Genomic DNA, 18,378 nt, shown 5'->3' with positions numbered 1-18,378 from the left:
ATAACTATTTTGTGGCACTTTAAATCTAAATTTACAAGTAAATCAAAATAAATATTGATAGAAAAAAATTAAGAATTAAAATAACAGTTAGTAAACTTACCTCATTAATACAAATCTGACAGGGCTCTACAATAATCAGAACACGTCCTATATGACCTAAGAGCCAAACTGTTTGCAGTATCACATAAAAGGGATCTGCTCCATCAAATAAACCGGTGAGTAAAAAATACGGCGTTACTATTAAATGAAGTAGACAGCTTAACATTATAACCTACATAAAAAATGAAACATTATATTTTAAATAATAAATAAAAAAATAGATAAATTAAAAAACGTTACGCTTTATTCAATAAATAAAACACTAGAATTTCTAAAAAAAAATATCACCAAATAACAGTTATAACAATGGAAGAGGTTCGACTCAAAAGATTCTTTTATCAATAGTTGTTGTTTAAAATGTGACAGTTCACGAGAATGTGTTTAACAGATGGAACATTACCACAGTGTGTACATGTAGAATCTTGGAAAGTCATTAAATGTTTATGAGTTAGTCTTGTGTGACCGATTCTAAGTCGGCGAATTAAGATTTTATTTTTTCGTGTTATGGAAAAAAACTCAAGCTTTTTAACGGTGAGATGGATATCACGAAGCTTGGCAGGGATTTTATTCCGGTGATCTTGCCAAGACATTTGGATAATCTTTTTAAAACACGACTGTAAATCTGTATGTAATTGTATGTTTTCAGTCTCTATATTAAGATCTTTCTTGTTTTGCAAAGAGGTCGGCTAGTTTGTTACCTGGAATTCTTACATGACACAGAATCCAGATCATGGTTATGGATACTCCCAGTAAGATTAAACTATCGAAAGAGTTTTGAATAGCTTAAACAAAAGGATGTACAGTGTACATACTTTTGAGAGAGTAGATAGATGCTAAAGAGTCTGTACATATTGCTACTTTTTTATATTCTGGTAATAGTAAGCTTGTAGCTTGGAGAATAGAGAAGAATTCAGCCGTATGTACGCAGCAGAAGATATGATTAAATCTGTGTTTGAAGTTACAGCACATCTAACATCTATAGGACTCTTAAAAGCATCTGTGTATACAATTTGACCAAATCTGTTGTTAGCAATTAATTCTTTAAAGTTTTGCCTTAAGACCCGTTTACACGGGTAGAGTAATGATGCAAGTTCTTGGTAGAGTAGAGTAACTCTACCCGTAAAAACGCTCAGCGCAGTAGAGTAGCAAGTAGAGTGCATAGTACGTGGTAGAGTAGAGTAACTAGCAACATGTGGCAAAGTAACTCTACTCTACTACCACCACCACTGCCAAAATATCCACTCGCCTGCGCACTCTACCCATGGAACGCGGTCAATTCTGATTCTGGTAGAGTAGAGTAGGTAGGAGAGTGCATAGGGACGCTGTCGTTCCGTCTGGAGTTGTGTTTTGTGTAAATAGTGAAAATGAAGTTCACCGAAGATGAACTTCATTTCACTTTCACTTTAAAACTTGTAGAGATGTATGGTACCAGTGTTTATGGAATTTGGGTAGTGTACACTACAGAAATAAAAGTATGAGGCAAGCTGCGGAGCTCAAGCAAAAAATTAAGAATATAAGGTGCACTTATAATTAGGAGTGTTTAAAAATACAAAAATAAAAAAATGGGGTTCAGGTTCAGCCGATGTATACGTTCCGAACGTGAAATGGTTCACTCCTATGGAAGCAATCATGAAAGGTGCAAAAAGAAACAAGAAAACTGAAGGCTCACGGGCAAGTTACAGGTTTTTATTACTTGTTAATAAAAAATACAATAAGAAATAAAAAATGTATTCTTACACAGCCACCTAAAGCTTACAAGCCGTGAAGTGAGAAAATTGGCAACGTTGGAGGTAGTCCGATAGCCCTGTGTTTACTTGGAGAGATTATGCTAATTTTGTTTGTATTTCTTGTATTATTGGTAAATTATTCGATTAAAAAAAAGGTATGTATTTTTTACGTATATTGTAATAATTGTATGAAGCATTTAGATATATATTATTCAGACAAATAATACGTACAAACTGTTAAATTCACAAATTCAGACACTGCTTTAGTAATTACAAACCCCAAGTCGATGTTAATTTATTGGTACAGGGAGTAGTAATATGATATTCTAACATATTTTTTTAATTACAGATGCCGAGACACTGCAGTGTACCGTACCAAATTGCAAATCAAATTATGCAACTACTTTAAAGTATGAAAAGGCCCAAAGTACATTCTCCTTTCCCAAAAACGATCACCTTCGTACTCAGTGGGTTAGATCTATTAACCGTGAAGATTTCACAGTAACTTCTAGTTCGGTAGTATGTAAAAAACATTTTGATGTAACGGATATTATTGAAAGTGAGTCATTCATTGATAAAAATGGTACGGTTCTTCAACGAAATTTGGTTTTTCCCAAGTTGAAAGAGAATGCGATACCAAGAATTTTTGAAAACCAACCGTCATATTTATCTAACCCAAAACCACCAACAAGAAAAAATCCTGAAACTAGACGAGCAGAAATAAGTCTCTGGGAAGAAAATAATATAAAAGAACTCGAAAACAAAGACCTTATCGTGGATTTCAAGAAATTTTTACAAAGTGTTAGTGAGAGGGTTGAGTTAAAAAACTGAAAAAGAAAGGATTTGTTTTTATTTATTAAATATTGACAATCAGTGCAGTGATGAGTGTATAAAAGTTATTTCAAACATTAACATTAGGAAGGAATTACTTGTATCTGTTTATGTGAAGGACATAAACAGATGTTTGTGGAACAGCTGTTAGAGAACTATATTTTAAAATTTCTGTGATTTTCTCCAATACTTTGTTAAATAACTTCACAAAAAACAAGAATAATGAAATTATGACAAAGAAACTAACTAAAAGTTTATCTAAAAAGCGCAAGCTTTCAACTTTAAAAAAATAAATACCTGGAATGTCAATAACATTTTTTTAAGCCACTCTTAATAAATATAATATTCGCTCAAGGGATACTAGAATTCAATAAACTGCAAGTTGTTTACAAAAATATTAAAAGATTATTTTCTTTTTTTTTTTAACCTAAATTATGTAAATAATGTAAGCTGAATGCACTTGTATTACTTTTAAATTCTATTATTATTACACCTCATTGTATTCAATGTTTTGCAGTTTTAATAGATGTGATATGTACCTTATCAGACTATTTTGTACGATTTTTTTACTTAATTCTAACTTTATAGCGAATATTATGATGTTCCTCTTTTATTTATTATTTTGTTGGGCTCTTTACAGTCGGACTACTTCTAACAGCTGATGCGGCGTTGCCATTTTTATTTCACGGCTTGTAAGCTTTAGGTGGCTGTGATTCTTATCAAGATAAAACAGCTAAGGCCCCGTGTCCTTCTTTTAAGCAACTCTCTCATCCACTCTTTTCTTTGTTACAAAGCAACCTCAGTTACAAATGCATTTGCAACAGTAGCTAAACAATTTTGAATCAATTTTCTTCTTCTTGAATTCATTTTGTACTAAACAAACACCTACTCCACAGTATACTAGCATAAGTACTATACTTGTACCTCTCCTCGTGTGAACGGTATCAAACCATTTTTGGTAGAGTAGCGAGTAGAGTCGACTCTACTCGCTACTCTACTCTCCTCACAACTCTACTCGTGTAAACAAGTCTTTAGAAATTGTGGATTTGTCTGATGCTTATCATAATTAGTTAACAAGAGATTAAAATCTATATTACAGTCTGATTTTGTTTAATTTTGTTTTCTGTGCTGACAGCCACAATATTTAATATAAATCAAGGCTTAAGCTTATAGTCGTCATAACTCCTTATATTTGAAATAAACTTATATTAATAGATCACATTTTACCACTACTAAATATTGTTCTTTGTAACATCATTGTCTTAACTATTATATTCATATTTGCAGTTGTACTTTTTACTAAAAATACAGTACATCCATTGTAACATCCATTAGTGAAGTAATAATAATTACCTTCTACAATTGTGGTGCTGCAGAAACTCATCCTAAAAGCTATTGTATACGTACATAGTTATAGTAGAGTCATTAAGTGATTATATTACTACAAGTAAAAACAATTTACTTACATGTATACATAATTCCATTGAGTTGTTAATGGTGGAAGTTGCTTCAAAAATTTTATCCTGGAATATTGATAGAGATAATAACCATTTGCCTAAAATCGTTTCAATAAGATTAATTTTTAATTTGCATTTTTATAGATCACGGTAGTATAGGGACAAATTTAATATCAGATGAAAACCACCCGCAAAATTGTCGGGAATGAGAATATTAAAAGCCGGTGTTTCAGTAAGCAATTGTATCAAAATTATATCTTAATAGAGTTTCGGAAAAATCGTGATTTATAGAATGTATATATAAATATTGATACTTCTATTTTAATCTTTGTAATAATAAAAATAACGCCAATTATAACAAGAATGACGACGACGTCGACCTATGCGATGTATCTTCTTCTTTTAGATTAGATTATTCGCTTAGATCCACGCGTTCGCTTCTCACAGTGGCACTGGAAAGATATATAGATATATAGGTTCTACAGTAGGTAAAGTAGATATGTAGATATGTAGGTAAAGTATCAGACCTAACACCAAAGTCATATAGACCGATAAGCCTATCTTCTTTTCTATTAAAAACGCTGGAAAGGCTTCTTGATAGGTACATCAGAGACGAAGTGCTAAAAGATAATCCTCTAAGCAATCGTCAATATGCATACCAACCTGGTAAATCTACGGACTCTGCGTTGGATGATCTAAATAGGCTTATCTCAAAGTCAATGGAAGACAATGAGATAGCAATGGCCGCTTTTTTAGATATAGAAGGGGCATTTAATAATGTGACCACCAGCTCTTTGATAGGGGCTATGAGTAGACGAGGCGCACCTGCGGTAATATGCAGATGGATAAGGGCATCCCTGGAGAATAGGACAGTAATATCCACTCTGGGTAAAGCAACCATCAAAGCAAAAGTAGGTGGAGGCTGTCCACAAGGAGGAGTTCTGTCCCCTCTACTTTGGCCAACCTTGGTAGATGATCTCCTCAGAAATCTGTCTACAGAAGGCTTTTATTGTCTAGGATATGCTGACGATATAGCAATCGTTGTCAGGGGCAGGTTTGTTCAGGTAGTGTCTGAGAGAATGCAAGCAGCCCTAAATATAGTTGACGACTGGTGTAAACAAGAGAGACTGATAGTCAATGCTCAGAAAACACAAATTGTCAATTTCACCAAAAAAACAGCACTACAAGGCCTAAAACCACCGGTGCTGGGAAGAACAGAGATTTCATTTGCCAAAGAAACAAAATACCTTGGGGTATATTTTGATCATAGGCTTACATGGAATACTCACATTCTAAAAACCACACAGAAAGCTACTATGTCCTTGGGCAGATGTAGAAGAATGTGCGGTAAGAATTGGGGACTTAACCCCAAAATGACTCTATGGTTATATACAAGGGTTATTAGACCCATGATAACCTATGGCTCGGTGACGTGGTGGACAAAGACGCAGCAAGTGGGAGCAATAAGGCTGCTAGGTAGTACACAAAGGCTAGCATGCTTGTGTATTACGGGGGCCTTAAAAACAACTCCTACTGCATCGCTGGAAGTCCTGTTGAATCTACCACCACTTCATATCTTTATACAGGGCGAAGCCAGATCCGTGATGCACAGATTAATCCATAGTCAGCGACATATAAGCCAGATACATGGTACTGACAAAAGAAAGCTAATCGAGGAGCTAAAAGCCGATATTGTGATGGGGAAATCTATCGATGCAACAGTTACGAGATATAGCTTTAACAATAAGTTCACAATTAAGATCACAACTAAGAGAAATCCAGGCAGGGAAGACTGGAATAAAGGTGTACCCATACAAGCTGCTGCTACCTGGTACACGGATGGCTCAAAAACATCGGAGGGTGTGGGAGCCGGAATAGTAGGGACAAATCAAGGGATGGATTTCCCGGTAAGTCTATCTAAGGATGTGACAGTTTTCCAGGCGGAAATAACTGCAATCCATCACTGCGTGGAAGAAATAGAAAGGCAGGAAAGAACGTTCTGTTCAGTTGCCATCTTCACAGATAGTCAGGCAGCGCTTAAGGCACTCAATTCTGTAGAGGTCAATTCTAAGCTAGTATGGGATTGCGTGTGTGTCCTAAATAAACTAGAAGACCGTAGCAAGGTTACGGTAGCCTGGGTACCGGGGCACGAGGGTAATAAGGGCAATGAAAAAGCAGATGAAATGGCCAAACAAGGCTCATCATTGCCATTTATTGGACCGGAACCCTTCTGCGGAGTTGCTAAATCAGTAACAAGAACAGCTACAAGGAAGTGGGTAGCTCGCAAATCTCTGGAATGGTGGAGGAATTCACCAGGACAAAGACAGGCGAAACAGTTCATTACAGAACATTCGCCAAAATTTACGGCAGACCTAATAAGCAAAGACAGGAAAACAGTCAAGGTCATAGTAGGTCTTCTAACAGGGCACTGTAAGCTGAATAGGCACTTGAAGCTGATGGGATTATCAGATGATGACCTGTGCAGATTCTGTCACCTCGAAGAAGAAACAGCAGAGCACATTTTATGTCAGTGTGACAGTCTGGCAAATGTGCGGTTCTTTGCATTAGGAGAAGAAAATCCACCGGCAAATAGCTACATGGAAGGTACAGTCTCGAAGCTACTAGACTTTATAAAAAGGGTCAGGCTAGAATAAAAAGGGTCAGGCTAGAGAATGTTATCTAGGACTAGAGGACCACAATAGATCTGAAAAGGTCGCAGTGGAATAGGCCGAAAGGCCACCTCTCTTAATCTAATCTAGGTTCTACAAAAATGAAAAAAGAATATAAAACAATATCGCTGGTGCTAAAAAACATCAAGTATGACCAACATCAGTAAGCGATCTGTGTTGATTTTAAGATGGTGAACTTTCTCCTGTGAGCAAATCTGGTATTATTTTTGCATTCTTCTTCTTCTTGATGTGCCTATCCGTTACGAATGTTGGCGATCATCATGGCAATCTTTATCTTATCTGCAGCAGCGCAGAAAAGCTGCACAGATGTTGTATTGAACCAGATTCTGAGGTTCTTTAACCAAGATGTTCTTCTTCTTCCTAGACCTCATTTTTCAAATATTTTTCCTTGCAGGATGGCTTGAAGGAAAGCATATCTGAATTCATTTCGCATAATATGTCCGTCGAACTGTAACTTTCGGGATTTGATGATGGTCAGTACCACTCGCTTCTTACTCATTCTTCTGAGGACCTCCTCATTTGTGACTCGGTCAGTCCACTGGATCTTAATTATTTTACGATATAGCCACATCTCAAATGCTTACAGTTTTCTGCACATATCTTCGTTCAAGGTCCACGATTCAACACCATAAAAAAGGACAGAGAAGATGTAGCATCGCAGCATTCTAACTTTTGTATCAAGAGAGAGGTTGTGACTCCTGAAGAAGGCCCCCATCCGATTGAAGGTGGATCTAGCTTTTCCGATGCGTGCTCTAATCTCCTGGTTGTTGGTCCATTCTTCATTTATTATGGTGCGGAGGAAGTTGTAGTGCGTCACTCTTTCTACAGGGGATTGGTTGACGTAGAGTTTTACCTTCGGTTATTCTTTTCTTGCTAATTATCATAAGCTTTGTCTTCTTAACGTTTATGTTGAGTCCATATTGTTGACTGTAATACGCGATTTTGTTCATAAGAACTTGTAGGTCTTCTAAGTTGTCCGCAAATACTATGGTATCATCTGCATATCTGATGTTGTTTAGCTGGTAACCATTTAGTAGAATACCTTTTTCAGTTTCGTGCAAAGCTTCGATAAATATTCTTTCAGAGTACAGATTGAAGATTAGAGAAGACAAATACAGCCTTGCCTCACTCCACGCATGATTTTCACATAGTCAGTGTGTTCACCTTTAACTCTGAGATTTTTGCATTCAACAGATCCAAATTACCTAGAAACAGTAAAAAAATTTCCGGCAGCAAACTGTTTGTTTACCAGAATACAATTTGACATTCTTCGTCAAAATAGCCATTCCTTCTTGTTCTTCTTTGTTTACTCATGTCTAGTAATTCTTTAGCTGTTCCGTTTATGATGTTTCTGCACCCTTCCCACTCTTCATCCAAGTTTTCATAATTTAGTCTGTTTTCTAGTTTAATGTTTATTTTTTGTTTATATTCTTTATTTTGCTTATATATTTGAATCTTTCTATATTTTATATTTTGTCGTTCATATTTAAAACCTATTTTCTATTTTATATGTTTAAAATTCTGAATCTTACCCTACTTTTGACCCTGTTCTGATCTAAATGCGTCATCCAGGACATGAGCGCATTGAGCTGCGAAACCTGCAGTTCAAGAACGATTTTTAGTGTTAATCGCTAAAAGACTTCCAACAACTACAGCACTTAAATTGGTTAGCGACTTGCAGCAGGCACACCAGGTAACCATAGGCCGTGATACTGTAAGAAATCGTCCAAATAAAGACAATTTCTACAGTCGAAAGCCATTGATATATCCAGCTATGCTACAAGCAATCGCAGTGCAAGATTAGAGTGGTGTCAAGAAAATCAAAACTGGAGTGCAAATGATTGGGCTACAATTTTATTCTCCGACGCATCTAAATTTGGATTTCATCCAGATTCTCGTTAAATAAGAGTATGGAGACAATTTGGGAATGTAGAACGAATAAGACATGTCCAGGAAGTTTACACAATAGAGGCGATACAGTCATAGTATTTGGTGGAATAAAATCGGTGACTGAATGGACCTCATATTTCCAGACAGCTTCTTTACAGCTCAGCAGTACCTCGATACCCTTCATAAAACTAATGTTCGTCTGTTTGCTGGTGCTGTTCGTCAAAACTTCTACCTCATACATGATAATGCTTGTCCACATGTCGAATACCTAGTGACAGACTGGCATTGTCAACAAAAAGATTGATGTGTTTCCTTGACCAGCATAATCCCTAGACCTGAATCTCATGTAGCATATACGAAACACGCTTCAACGAAAAACATGGATAACATACACGCAGTTTTGTTTTCGAGAGCGTCTGATAAAAGACTGGCTAAACATACCTCAACAGGATATCGACACTCTCATTTTGTCTGCAGAACGGTAATGAACCAGGGCCCTGATTCTATTTCATTTCGATGTCGAAATTTAAAAGCGACTACGCCATGACAGTCGCAATCACTAGCGATTCTCATTCATTTCGATTGTAGTTAAAACTGGGGATATTTACTTTATCATTTTGACACTGCTGAAAATTTGGGTTGGCCCTGTTGTTTATTGGCTGCATTACGCTTGTTGAATGTTTGTTTTATTTACGTTACGTGAACGTCTTTTTTTTCTTGTTTGAGTTGTTAAATCATAAATATTGGACATTCTCAATTATATTTTGAATTGAAAGAAAAGATGGCAAGAAAAAAAAAAGGCGATGTGGGAGATTTTTAAGTTATAACCACTAAGATTTGACTTAGTGGTTATATTCTAATATATTTTTAAATTTACTGCAGCTTAGTAATACTAACCCTAAATATTTTGGGTATTCTAGAGGCATAAACAGCTTCTTCCAAATATGGTTCTAATACCCTTATTAAATAATTTGCAGCTTGTTTATTAAGCCCAGGTTAGACGCCATACGTTGTATTATTTTATTTTTTTTTATTACGACCATATTTTGTGATGACCTAATTTTTTTTTATTTATACTTAAAGTCATTCTCGTTGTTTTTGACTTTTGAACCAATTTTGTTGTACAATACTATTAACCACTACAATTCGATTTATATCTATTTAAAATTATTCCTAGATTTTTCAGATATTATGTGTATATTATAACCAAACTAACCATTTACCTATATTTTGAGATTCCTCGCTTTTTACGTAGGGATCAATAGAAGATGTTCTTCCGTTATTAACTCTATTAGCTAATTTATCACCATTAACAATAATTTTGCTTAAATAAACTTTGCCGACGATATCCTCTAAGAATACGTTTTTACTAATATTTGTTCGGTCTCTAACTTTCACAAGATCCTGGTTTAACAAAGAGATTCGGACTTTAACTAAAAGGATTATGTGCCAATAGAACACTTCTATCATTATGACAATACTGTAGAGCATATAAAATGCAAAGTAATATTTTATGTACGCCGAAATACTTTTCCCTCGTGATTTTAAAATGATATCGTAGGCATAAATTAGGCCGATGGTGAATATGACTGCTGCTATGAAGATGACTGACGCTTTTTTAATTCTCTTGGGGTTTTTAAATGGAATGATGTGATCCGCCTGAAATAAAAACGTAGTAAATAAATTGGAAAGTAATTTTATTACCAAAAAATATGACAATAATTAGAAAAAAGAGATAAATAAAAATGATACATTTTAATCTTATACATAGAATTTGTAAATAGAAATTTTTTCAATTCGTGGATTTTTCGGTCTGTCATAAATAAAAACACTTAATTATTGCTTAAACGTTTTGACTCTATGACAGTTTTAATAGGCACTCTAATTATTTGACATTAAGTAATATACAACTATATTTTTTATATAATCTACACTCAGTGGCTGATCCAAGGGGGGTCACGGGGTTCATGACCCCACGCCAAACAAAAATGAATATCAATCAAAAAATAAAAAAAAAAATTAAAACCCATCAACCCTATAAGCAGGAAGTTAAGAGTTGAATGATTTAAGAAAATAGGAAGAATTTGAATCCAACAATAAAAACTGTTATTCATTGTGGTAGACAAAATATTTCTTTGAGAGGGCATAGGGATAATAAAAATATTAAAAGTATGATAATATATAAAAGTAAACAGCGATGGTACAGAAAAAAAATGATGGCAATTTTAGAGAATTGCTTCGGTTTAGGATAGATTCTGGCGATAATGATTTGCGAAAACATTTGGAAACTGCTCTGGCTAATGTTACATTAATTAGTAAAACTACTCTTCATTTAAATGAGATTAGAGAAAATTTCATCACATTTGTTAACGTCTACGATTCGATTCGAGAAAAAGACGTCAATTCAGAAGGAGAACGCCGCTTAACTGGAATTGCTTTAGGCCACATTGTTGAAGATTCTGTAAAGAATTTTAATATAGATTTAAATTTTTGCGTAGGTTTTGGTGTCGACAGTTGCTCAGTAAACGAAAGGTGCCGGTTCACGAATTAAAAAAATCGGCCAAACATGCTATGCGTTGTCCACGTAGCAATCATATTTTGAATAATTCCTTGGCAAGCTGCTCAAAAGTTATATCATGTCGTAATGCATCAGGAACTATGAGAAAAGTAGTAGCTTTTGCTGATGCCTCTCCTAAACGACATGTTTTTAAGAAAGAACTGGGGGCCGCTATCCAAGGTATTTGTGAAACTCGTTGGGTTGAAAGCGATAAAGGTCATCTTCAGTTCCAGGGCGAATCAGTCATCAAAATATACAACGCTCTTGAAACAATTTCTACGTGGAAGGACAGTAAAACGTCAGCTGATGCATTTTCATTAACGCAAACTATTAGGAGCCCAGAATTTCTTATTTCAGTAGTCTGTCTTATTGATGTTCTTGTCTTAGTGATGTTTGTCTTAGTGATGTTTTAGTGTTCAGTTCTTTCAGTTCTTTCAAATAAGCCGCCAACTAAATATGACCATTTCTACCAACAAAACTAAATGTATGACAATAGCAAAAGATTCGCTCAGATGTAAGTTAGTGGTTGAGAAAAACCCCATAGAACAGGTGATAAAATTTACCAAAAGATCCGCTCAGATTTAAGTTAGTGGTTGAGAACAACCCCATAGAACAGGTGATGCAATTCAAATATCTGGGCATAGATATATCAAGCAGACACGACCCAGTAAAGCACCTAAGGAGTTAGATCAATAAAGCATGCGCATTGTCGGGATGTCTGCGGGAGATAGTCTGATCAAATCCGTATATGCGCACAGATAGTAAAATTAGAATCTACAAGACTTGCATACGACCGATCATGACATATGGCATAGAAGTAAGCGAAGATACCAACAAAACGAAACAGATGCTAAGGGTTGCCGAGATGAAAACTATAAGAACAATAGTGGGCAAAACAAGAAGAGACAGGGTGAGAAATACAAACGTTAGAGAGCAGTGCAAAATTCAAGATGTTATAAGATGGGGAAGGCAGCGTAAAAGGATGTGGTACAGTCATGTAAGACGAATGGATGAGAATAGACTCCCAAAAATTACCATAGAAAACAACCCGCCCAGTTCAAGACCTCCAGGAAGGCCACCTAAAAGCTGGAGGGATAGTTGGCAATCTACCTCCCAGAAAAATTAACCAGAGGCAGCTTCAGAATTAAACAGATCGAAAGATCTCCAAGAAGTAAAAGAAGAAGAAGTCTTAGTGATGTTTTAGGTACAACTTTACAACTTAGACATCTTCTTCAGATACCAAAATTAGATTTGAAGAAGGCGACTGATGCCAAAGAGACACTAAATGCATTTTTCAAAATAAAAGATTAAATGCTAAATCTGTTTTTAGCAAACTTTACTACGAAGTTAAAAAAATAGCTGAACAACTAGACGAATTGAATATGCCTCGTACAGTTTCTCGTCAAAACCAACCTGCAAACTATTGTGAAGAATATTTCCGAAGATCTATTTATTTACCCTTTTTAGACAATATCTTAACTGATTTAGAAGTATAATTTTTACCGGAAGTTATGAATCTATTTAATCTTCGAGTTGTTTTACCTAAAACTGATAACACACCAGAAGATAAAGTTGCATTAAAAAAATTGTTGACACCTTCCATTATTGGACCATCTACTGCATATTCCACAGTAGAACAAGAGTTTTCACTGTGGATTCAAAAGTGGAAAAGAGTCGTGCAAAATAATGGAAATCTTCCTGATTCTATTTGAGAAGTATTAGAAAACTGCAATATTCATATGTATCCAAATATCAGAATATTTCTGTAAATATTAATTACACTGCCGGTCAGTGCAGCAACAGCAGAGCATAGTTTTTCTATGGTTAAGCGTGTAAAGACTTGGCTTAGAAATACAACTTCAGAGGAAAGGTTAACTCGTTTAGCACTCTAGCATTCATGTGCATCCATTAAAAAATTTCAATAGAGTAAAAAAATATTTCACTAACTTGTAGCCTAATATGCCTAATTATAGAACTAACTATTCTTAAATTAAATTATGTTTTTTGTTGAATAAATTAATTTAAATAAAATGCGGTTTCCACTTCTTCTTAGGGTTCCTTCTTCATTAAAGAAGGGTGGCTATAACTACAGCAAATTGCTCTCTATCTTAAGCTGTTCTTAGTATTGAATGTGTGTCCATGCCTGTCCAGTCTTTTACATTTTTTAGCCAGGAGCATTTTATTCTTCCTGGACCTCTTTTTCCTTTTACTTTCTCTTCCATTATGAGTCGTAGAAAGTTATATTTTTCTCCTCTGTAAATATGTCCTAGATAACTCGTTTCTCTCTTGTTTACAATATTTAGCAGTTGTTCTCTCCGAATCCTCATTCTTTTCAGCACCTCATTATTGGTCACGTGCTCTGTCCACGAAATCTTCAGCATCCTTCAAAACACACATTTCAATAATTGTAATACCGAGAGTCCATTTTTACACTTACATTGAGTTATTGCATTTAAATTTTGTTTTTGGTTAAGTTTAAGATCTGATGTTATTTTTAAATTACAAAAAAGAGCAATACATTATCTTTTTGGCCTTGGTAGAATAACACATTGCAGAAGCTTTTTCAAAAATCACGGGATTTTAACTCTTTCCTCTTTAACCCTTAAATGCCCGTGATATGAAAATAACCATAAATGCCCATGTGGGGTCTCCTAGGGACCCCACTAAAATTTTCAATTTAGTAACGTCATTTAGCACTGACTAAAAGGAAAACACGGTTAAAAATAATTTTAAGCATATTTGAATAATTTTTATTTATTTTTCATACAAAATTAACGGCTTTTCTAGAAACAAATTATTTTCAATTCGAACAAAATTAAAATTAAATAATAATATAAGCATATAACTTTTAGTTGCAATTTTTACATACAATAGTTTTTTCTTTTTTTCTGTGCACCTGGCATATAAATTTTTTGCAAAAAGAGCAAACGGTATTCACTTTTCTGTCACAGTTTCGCGGACACTGGTAACAACGAGCACGGTTCTTAGCTGAATGGACGGATTGAGTTGCAACTTCGGTAGTTGGGTTTACCATTGGTATGCCACAATCTTTTAGAGCAGATTTTACATAGGCTTTATGTTTTATATATTTCGCTCTTTTTTCCATGTTGTTTCGAGCAAGCTTAGCCCCTAATTGTAACAGGAAAATACGTCTTCGTGAAAAATTATTTTTCTTCCAATCAGGATTTTTTTCAATGTATAAAATATAGGCATTTAGTGCACATATGTCTATAATATTCATAAAGAGCCTGAATGGCCAACGAGCAGTTCTTCTTTTACAGGAATATTCCCTAATCAGTTTGTCGGCATTATCAACACCACCCTTGGTATTATTATAGTCTAAAATCATCAAGGGTTTGTTTTGAGAGTCTTGACAAATTATATCACTATCGTGTTGACTTGAAAGAAGATGTACCATCCTGTGTATTTTAGGTATGTACGAAACCATAGCTAATTCTTTAGTAAAAGCAAATATTGACGACTCCGCAGGTCTTTTTGTCAAACTTAGTTGTGGTGGTGTATCAGGTTTATTTTTGCGGACGGTCCCAAATAAAGTAAGGTTTTTAGATAAAAGATATTGAGCAAGAGGAACACTGGTAAAAAAGTTGTCAGTTGTAATTCCTCTCCAACTGCCATGATATGGTTCCACCAGATCTTTCACAACACGAAATCCCTGATTTTTCTCTATTCTACCACCTGGTAGTTTTCCAAGGTACACCTGAAGTTTTGATAAATAAGATGTTTTAACATCCGCGGCAGCCCAAATTTTTATCCCATAGCGGCAAGGTTTTGATTTTATATATTGTCTAAAAGGACACTTTCCTCTAAAACTCACTAACTGTTCGTCAACGGTTATATGTTCGTATGGTTCAAAGGCTTTGTCACAGTTAGAGACGAACATGTCCCAAATTACTCGTATCGCCGCTAACTTATCCTGTTCCTTCCGCTCCACCCTGGTCACTTTGTCATCAAACCTCAAGAAACTCAATAATTCTTCAAATCGGTTCCTAGCGAATGCCGCTGTAAAAAATGACCGGCGTATTGAGGTGTCTGTAGACCATATCTCTCGTGTCGATTTTTTCCCACACCTTAAAGCACCAGCTTTGATAAGTGCTCCTAAAAAGCTATCCAGTTCATTGTTGGTAAGTACCGTCCACTCTTTTTTGTTATTCGGATGTTTTTCGTTCCACTCTTGATAACGCCTAACAGCTTCTTCATTAGTATGAAGGCATATGACATTCTTCATCTCTTCGGTCAAAAATAAATTGAAATAGTCTAAAAACGTGTTGGAATTTTTACTATAGTTTGTTAAGCCTGGATGTACATTTATAATATTTGTTTGTTGCCTCTTGGATCTCATGAAAGGTAGGCTATTCCACTGCATTCCAGATTTGGATGTATATGTTGGACCACTAACCTCACTAATATTATCGTCCACTTCGGTAGGTTCTGCATCTGATTCCTCGTCACTGTTGACTTCTAAATTGTCCTCAGTTTCCGAAACATTTTCCTCAAAAACATCTTGCTCTTCGCTATCTGATTCGTCGGTAATCTCATAGTTGAAATCGGAGTCTGATATCCCTTCTTCTATATTTAGGATAATTTTTTCATGTTCTTGGTCGCTTATTGTCATTTTCATTCTCTTACGGTCCATTTTTCAATGTAAACTGACGAAAAATGTTAAAAATAATAAAAATATTCTGGTGCCTCTAAATGCCCAATCGGGGTCACAGCGAGACCCCACTTATCTAAATCTCTCTTACAGACCACTGCACCTCACGAATGTTCGTGGTATACTAACAGAAAACGTAGGAGACACGTCCACACAAATACCTGATTGCGCGGTTGCCAAATGTTTCAAATAAAGATATTATAGCCAAAAATGTATGTCTGGGGTCCCATAGTGACCCCGATTGGGCATTTAAGGGTTATATATTTTAGAAAATGTTTGCTCAATTCGTAAACAACTACATGTTTTTCCAACAAGACCTAATAATGACTCATCCACTAGAAATTCAACCTTTGATGTGTATTTACCGATCCCGTCCACTTAGTTATTAAAGAAATCTATATTATATTCGCCATAAAAATTATACAACCTTCTCCCTTTGCAACTTAAATCTGCATTTTTTTTCCCTTAAGTTCCATACAGTGACAAAAGCCTATCTACCTGAAACATCTTATTATTCAGTGGAAGAGTTTCTTAACGAATAACTAAGAAATTACAGTACGTTTATTTACAAGGAACCAAAGTATTTTTGAATATATTTGGGTGTCACATGCAGCAACAAACTTATTAGTCGTAAGGTAACGCAATTTGAAATTTATTTAACTTTTTCAATGGATTGTGTATTTTATTATCTTGTATTTTGTGATATTGACGATTTTTGCAATTTCAGTAAATTTTAAATCGTTATTGTTATTTTTCTGACATTTTGTAAACTTTGTCCATAAAATTGTTCAATTTTCTGTACACACAAAAACAATTGTACATGCTTCTATTCTATTGTTACGATAAATAATGACGCATAATATCTAAACTGTAAACATCCTTTCTCATTCAAGTCTTTTCTGGATCATACACCAGCCGACAGAAACCATAGGTAAATTCTGACGGGTCACCTACGATTCGATGTTGCCAGAAGAAGGTCGAATAAAAAACCAGTCCGGGTGACCTTCTCGTCTGTTCAAAAGGAGAATCCTTTTATTTAAGGGACAGTTACTTTTGAACATCGCGTCGAGTTTTAAAATGTAACGCACGTATTGTAATAAATGTAAATAAATTATAAAATTATTAGTGTGAAATAAATTAGTTATATTGTACAAATAAAGATTTTAATTAACTTGTAATTGTTATAAATGTAAAACCTTTGGTAATAAATAAAGACAATTAATTAGATTAATAAAAATATAACACTATTTTATTCTTTTTAACTAGAGATTAAATTTTAGAGCCCTGTTTTTTATTAATAACTCGGTAACCAGAGAGAAAACACAACATTTTTATTACCACTGTTAAATTTCTGTTATTCCAAAGATTCATATTCGGAAACGAAGAGTCTCAACTTTAAGACAAATTCAATGAACTAAATGAATTTATTACTAAAACCGTTTATTTCGATTTATAATATTTCCATCAATATGAAATATCAGTCGATGTGAGGCGTTTGTAGACAAATATGAAAAATATAAACTTTAGATTTTATTATTTGTTCACAACATTTAATATTATTAACTAGTTTCTAATTCTTACTTGATTTAATATGTTCATGAGTTTCCAAAACATTTTTATCTTTAAATGCAAGGTCATTGTTGCAAATACAACTATAACCACTACAATACTAATGTCTCCACATGTCACAAATCTGGTTTTCACATCAGTCATTCTTAAGGAATGTCTAGGATCAGTTTTAATGTCTGCTATCATACCCGTAACTGTCAAAAATGCTGAAATATAAAAATAATCAAAATTGTAGCATTTAAAACCGTTAGCTAACATAAAATAAATTTTAACAATATTGTTAAATGTGTTAAAGGAATGAATTTTTAGGATTACGAAATAATTACGACACTCTTTTTTATTTACAAGATCATCCACAAGAAAAATGAAATTCCTATAGATAATTGGCTGTAGACATGAATCAAAATATTTTATTAAAACATCCTTTATATTGCTACTACTACTTGTCGATTTATAACGTTCTCCGCCGTTTTCCGACTTCCAATCGCCACTTAGACCGGTTGTTCCATAGATCTTCTTCTATGGCCCTCTCTCTCAGTTCTTTATTTATTCCTTCGCTCCAACTTTTCCTCGGTATACCTCGTTTTCTCTTTCCTTCTGGTTGTCACTTTAGTATTTCTTTTGGCATTCGTTGTTCGTCCATTCTTTGTATGTGTCCGAACCAGATAAGTTGTTTTGTTGTTAGGTCATCTGTGATTGTTCGTTTGATTCCCATTATTTCTCTAATGCGTTCGTTGGTAATCCTTTCTCTTTTAGATTTTCCTGCGGCTCTTCTCCAAAAATCCATTTCCGTCGCTTTCAGCGTTGACAGTGTTCTTTCTTTCAGTGGCCATACCTCACAGCTGTATAAAGTGATACTTTTTACTATAGTCTCATATATCCTCTT

At 34.7% G+C, this 18,378-nt stretch overlaps 1 protein-coding gene across 1 annotated transcript in view; it reads right to left on the bottom strand.

Moving 5' to 3' along the window:
- The window catches only part of LOC140446263 (gustatory receptor for sugar taste 43a-like), a 52,337-nt gene that overhangs the window by 12,810 nt on the left and 21,149 nt on the right, over nucleotides 1-18,378 (bottom strand). Inside the window, exons 3-6 of the mRNA XM_072538801.1 lie at nucleotides 17,505-17,698; nucleotides 9,918-10,353; nucleotides 4,124-4,212; nucleotides 101-271 (exon numbers count right to left, since the gene is read on the bottom strand). Of these exons, the coding sequence (XP_072394902.1) occupies nucleotides 101-271; nucleotides 4,124-4,212; nucleotides 9,918-10,353; nucleotides 17,505-17,698 (890 nt within the window). The remainder of the gene's footprint in view (nucleotides 1-100; nucleotides 272-4,123; nucleotides 4,213-9,917; nucleotides 10,354-17,504; nucleotides 17,699-18,378) is intronic.

This window comes from Diabrotica undecimpunctata, chromosome 7, assembly GCF_040954645.1.
Source record: "Diabrotica undecimpunctata isolate CICGRU chromosome 7, icDiaUnde3, whole genome shotgun sequence".
Classification (NCBI taxonomy): Eukaryota; Metazoa; Arthropoda; class Insecta; order Coleoptera; family Chrysomelidae; genus Diabrotica; species Diabrotica undecimpunctata.
This window is presented reverse-complemented; position numbering and strand designations above follow the sequence as displayed.